The sequence below is a fragment of the Ailuropoda melanoleuca genome, chromosome 13 (genome assembly GCF_002007445.2).
Source record: "Ailuropoda melanoleuca isolate Jingjing chromosome 13, ASM200744v2, whole genome shotgun sequence".
Lineage (NCBI taxonomy): Eukaryota > Metazoa > Chordata > Mammalia > Carnivora > Ursidae > Ailuropoda > Ailuropoda melanoleuca.
The window spans coordinates 28109332-28112826 of record NC_048230.1 but is presented as its reverse complement, the minus strand read 5'-3'; the positions used below and the strand labels follow the sequence as shown (position 1 = coordinate 28112826).

At 50.6% G+C, this 3495-nt stretch overlaps 1 protein-coding gene across 1 annotated transcript; it reads right to left on the bottom strand.

Moving 5' to 3' along the window:
• Positions 1-373: 373 nt before the first annotated feature.
• Positions 374-2796, bottom strand: HEXIM1 (HEXIM P-TEFb complex subunit 1). The gene has a single exon (XM_002919753.4). The coding sequence runs from the start codon at positions 2038-2040 to the stop codon at positions 961-963; it is 1080 nt and encodes a 359-aa protein (XP_002919799.1). The 5' UTR covers positions 2041-2796; the 3' UTR covers positions 374-960.
• Between the last annotated feature and the right edge of the window lie 699 nt (positions 2797-3495).

Genomic DNA, 3495 nt, shown 5'->3' with positions numbered 1-3495 from the left:
TCCTACCTCTAAATGTCTTAACAAAGTACTGTCACACAAGTTTATCCAACCATTGCTTGCACTGAAAAAGCAAGGGGTTTCCAAGAGCCTTTTTCAGACATCCAGGAACTTCTTCCAGCCTTATTGGGGAGGTGAAAGAATCACTAAAAACCTATTTGTAGGAATGAAATGAGACTGTCAGTTGTCTAACCTAACAAACTACCAAATTAGGTTTACGGTTTTGCTAATAGACTTTCAAATGGCTGTTGAGAAGTAAAATTGAATTTTAAGCTTCTGATGGTAGCCACTTTCTGCTCCCCAAACACCCAACACTGGTTTCTTTCTCCAGCATCAAAAAAGAAAACCAAGGCACTAGAAAGCGAGCACACATAAGTATTGAAGATCATTAATCTTTATATTTTGCCTGAACTGTATATTTAGCACATTAAAACCCATTCAAGGGAAAAATCAGCAAATTGAAAATTGTCCCATTAAAGGTGGTTTTTTGCAAACTGACAAATTTAATGATTTCTTTACCCCCCCAATGCAGTCCCTTAAATCACTATTTTGAATTAGCTCTAGAAATCACACTGAAACTATGTTACATTTACAAATATTAAATTTATTATAGCTAGAATGAGTTTAATGGTTCTCAGATTTGGCCACCTTATAGCTCCGTTTAAGGAGGGGATTTTTAACAGAAAAATGCATTATAACTTGGTCAAGTTACTTACACATTAAAAAAAAAAAACTTCTAAAAAGGAAAACAAGAAAAGCAACCCTTCAGTTTCACATAATTAAAGAACAGGAGAAAAGCACGCAAGCTACATCATAGCTAAATTTACCAAACCCACCAAAGCTGGGGGTATTTTCTGATTATTGTCATAAAAAGGTCCACTGTCTTATATACACATGTGTATAATGTTACATTCCATCACTGTAAAAAGTCCCCTTTGCCCCCTCCCCCAAAAAAGTTTCAGTCTAGTCTCCAAACTTGGACAGCGGCGCTCGCTCCTGCTGCCGGTGCAGTTCGTTCTCCGTCAGCAGCTGGAGGTTCTCGGCGCGCAGCCGGTCCAGCTCTAGCTCCAGCTCCCGCACACGCGCGTCGTCGCCACCCAGCCGCTTGCTTTCCAGCCGCAGCCGGTTATTCTCGTCCTCCATACGCGAGAGGCACTTCTCCAGCTCCAAGTACTCCTTGATGAGCTCCTGCTTGCTCATGTTCTGCAGACTCTCCGCGTGGTACCGCTCGTAGGTCTCCGAGAAGTCCCGCTGCAGAAACTCGCTGCCGTCTCCTCCCATCCCATCGCTGCCCCCATCCTCCTCGCCCGCTTCTTCCATGAAGTCCTCATCGCTGGTGTCGTCGGATTTGGCAGCGGCCCGCTTGGGGTAGAGACCGGTTTTGAGATCCGGCTCCTCCTGGTCGTGATCATCCATGAGGAACTGCGTGGTGTTATAGGGTGCGACAGGCTGGCCCTTGGCGAACATCTCAGCTCGAATCCTTGAAGCTCGCAGGCTCTGTTTCTCGTCAAACTTTTTCTTCTCCTCCCAGGTCAGCTTGTAGTACGGTTTCCAATGCCGCTTCTTTTTGGAGGGGCGTCTCCTGTGTTTTTTCTTGCCCAGCTGTCTCTGCTGCTGTCCCCACGCCTCCTCGCCCCCTGCAGCAGGAGCCCCCAACTTGTTGGCCTCGGAGTCAAGACATGGCTGTGCGAGAGGCTCGGCCTCGGGCCTCGGTTCCCCCCCAGCCACCGGCGCGGGGGCTCCGCCAGCGGACAAGTCGTCCCCATTCTGGCCCTTCTTGCCTGCTTGGGGGCAGCTCGGTTCTGGACGGGCCGGGGTCTGCAGGGGAGGCGGCTGCGGCTCCAAGCTCCCTTCCCCCTCCTGCCCCGGACGGCCACCCGACTGGGGGGACGCTCTTGATTGCCACCTACTGTCCTCCTTGGGTACCCGCTCCTCCGCGTCTGGGGGGCGATCGGGGTTCCGCTCATCATGAACAGCAACAGCACCTGTACAGTTGCTAGTTTGAGGCTGATGCTGGTACTCTGACCAGAGTGGCTCGGCCATGGCTAATAGAGTCCTCTTCTCGAAGTTTGAAAAATGTTGGCTGTAAGTCCTTAAGGAAAAAAGGGGTTGTTCTTTTCTTTTTAAAAATGTCCAGCAGAGTCCTCTTCGGTAATTCCTGCAGTGACGCCTTTAGCCAGTCCTTCTGTAAACAAACTCCAATTGCAACTTGGGAGAGCTCAAGTCAGTAAAGGGTTAAGTTCCCACAGCACGGCCAGCTAGAGGGTCCAAGGGGGTGCAGTAACAGTACGTAATGTGCAAAGGGGGTGGACCTCAAGCGTCCCCACGATCGAGGAGTTGGTGGGCAAGGAGATGAAGTTAAGTCCAACGGGTTAAACCCAGCCCCGAAGGGGTTAAAACTACCCGATGACGCTGCCTCCGAGGGGCCGAATCCACAAAGGGTTAAATCCCCTGCCGCAGAGCCCACAAGGGGTTAAAGTCCCAGAGCCACCTCCTCCCACTTCCACGGGTGTCGCTCCAACCCGAGCTCCCAGTTCCCTAGGCCCGGCCGGAGCCTCAGCCGAGGACAGACAAACTCATCTCCCCTTTGGCTCGATGCTCGGCTCAGCTCAGATCTCCACCGCCTCCTCCTCTTTTCCTCCCTCCCTCCTCCCCCTTCCGACAACAACTCTTCCGCCTCCTCCCCCGACTTCCCTCCCAACCTGCCTCTCCACCTGCCAACTTCCAACAGCTGCCTCCCAGCACTCTGCGCCCCTTTTATATAGAAGCCTATCCGCCCCGCCCATGCGCATGCGTACCGGAGTCCCCATCTCAGGAAGCTGGGAGTCGTAGTTACCATCGCTCGGAGTCGCCGTCCGCGCGCGCCGTGCGACGTAGCCAATCCCAGAACGCGTAGAGGACAACTTCCAGGCCGCCTCCTTCCATCGCATAGCCCTCGCTAGAGAAACGTGAGTGACCATTGGCCAGGAGTCACACGTTTCGCCGAAGAAGGAAAGCCAATCGCAGAGACGATGGGGCGGGCTTTGGACCATACCATTCTGCTTCAGGAATACAAGAAGATTCGATGGCCTCTGAGGGCCTACACAGAATATTTTTATGAAAAGGTGCGTTTTAAAGGGTATTATTGTGTTCTGTCCTCAGCGGAAGGGTTCCGAAGGTCATAAACATTTGTTAGCTAAAGCAAAAATGGTTTATTCCTAAAAAGTAGTCCCTACAGTGTAAAAGAGGATTAAATCCTATAAAGAGAGATGTTGGCCTATGGCTAATAACTCTCGATTCTTAAGATTACAGGAATGGCTAAAAGGTGTATGTGGTTAATTCCTGGGACTGACATTAGCGGAAGGATATTGTGAACACATTTTGTAAAAAACCAAAAGCGTATGAAGAAGTAAACAAATGAAGAATAAAAAGTGCCGCCTTAAAGGGACAGTGTGACTGCATTAGTGCAGCAACCCCGGACTAGGCCTCGGAGGATGAGAAGGCAGGTTCGAGTCCCGG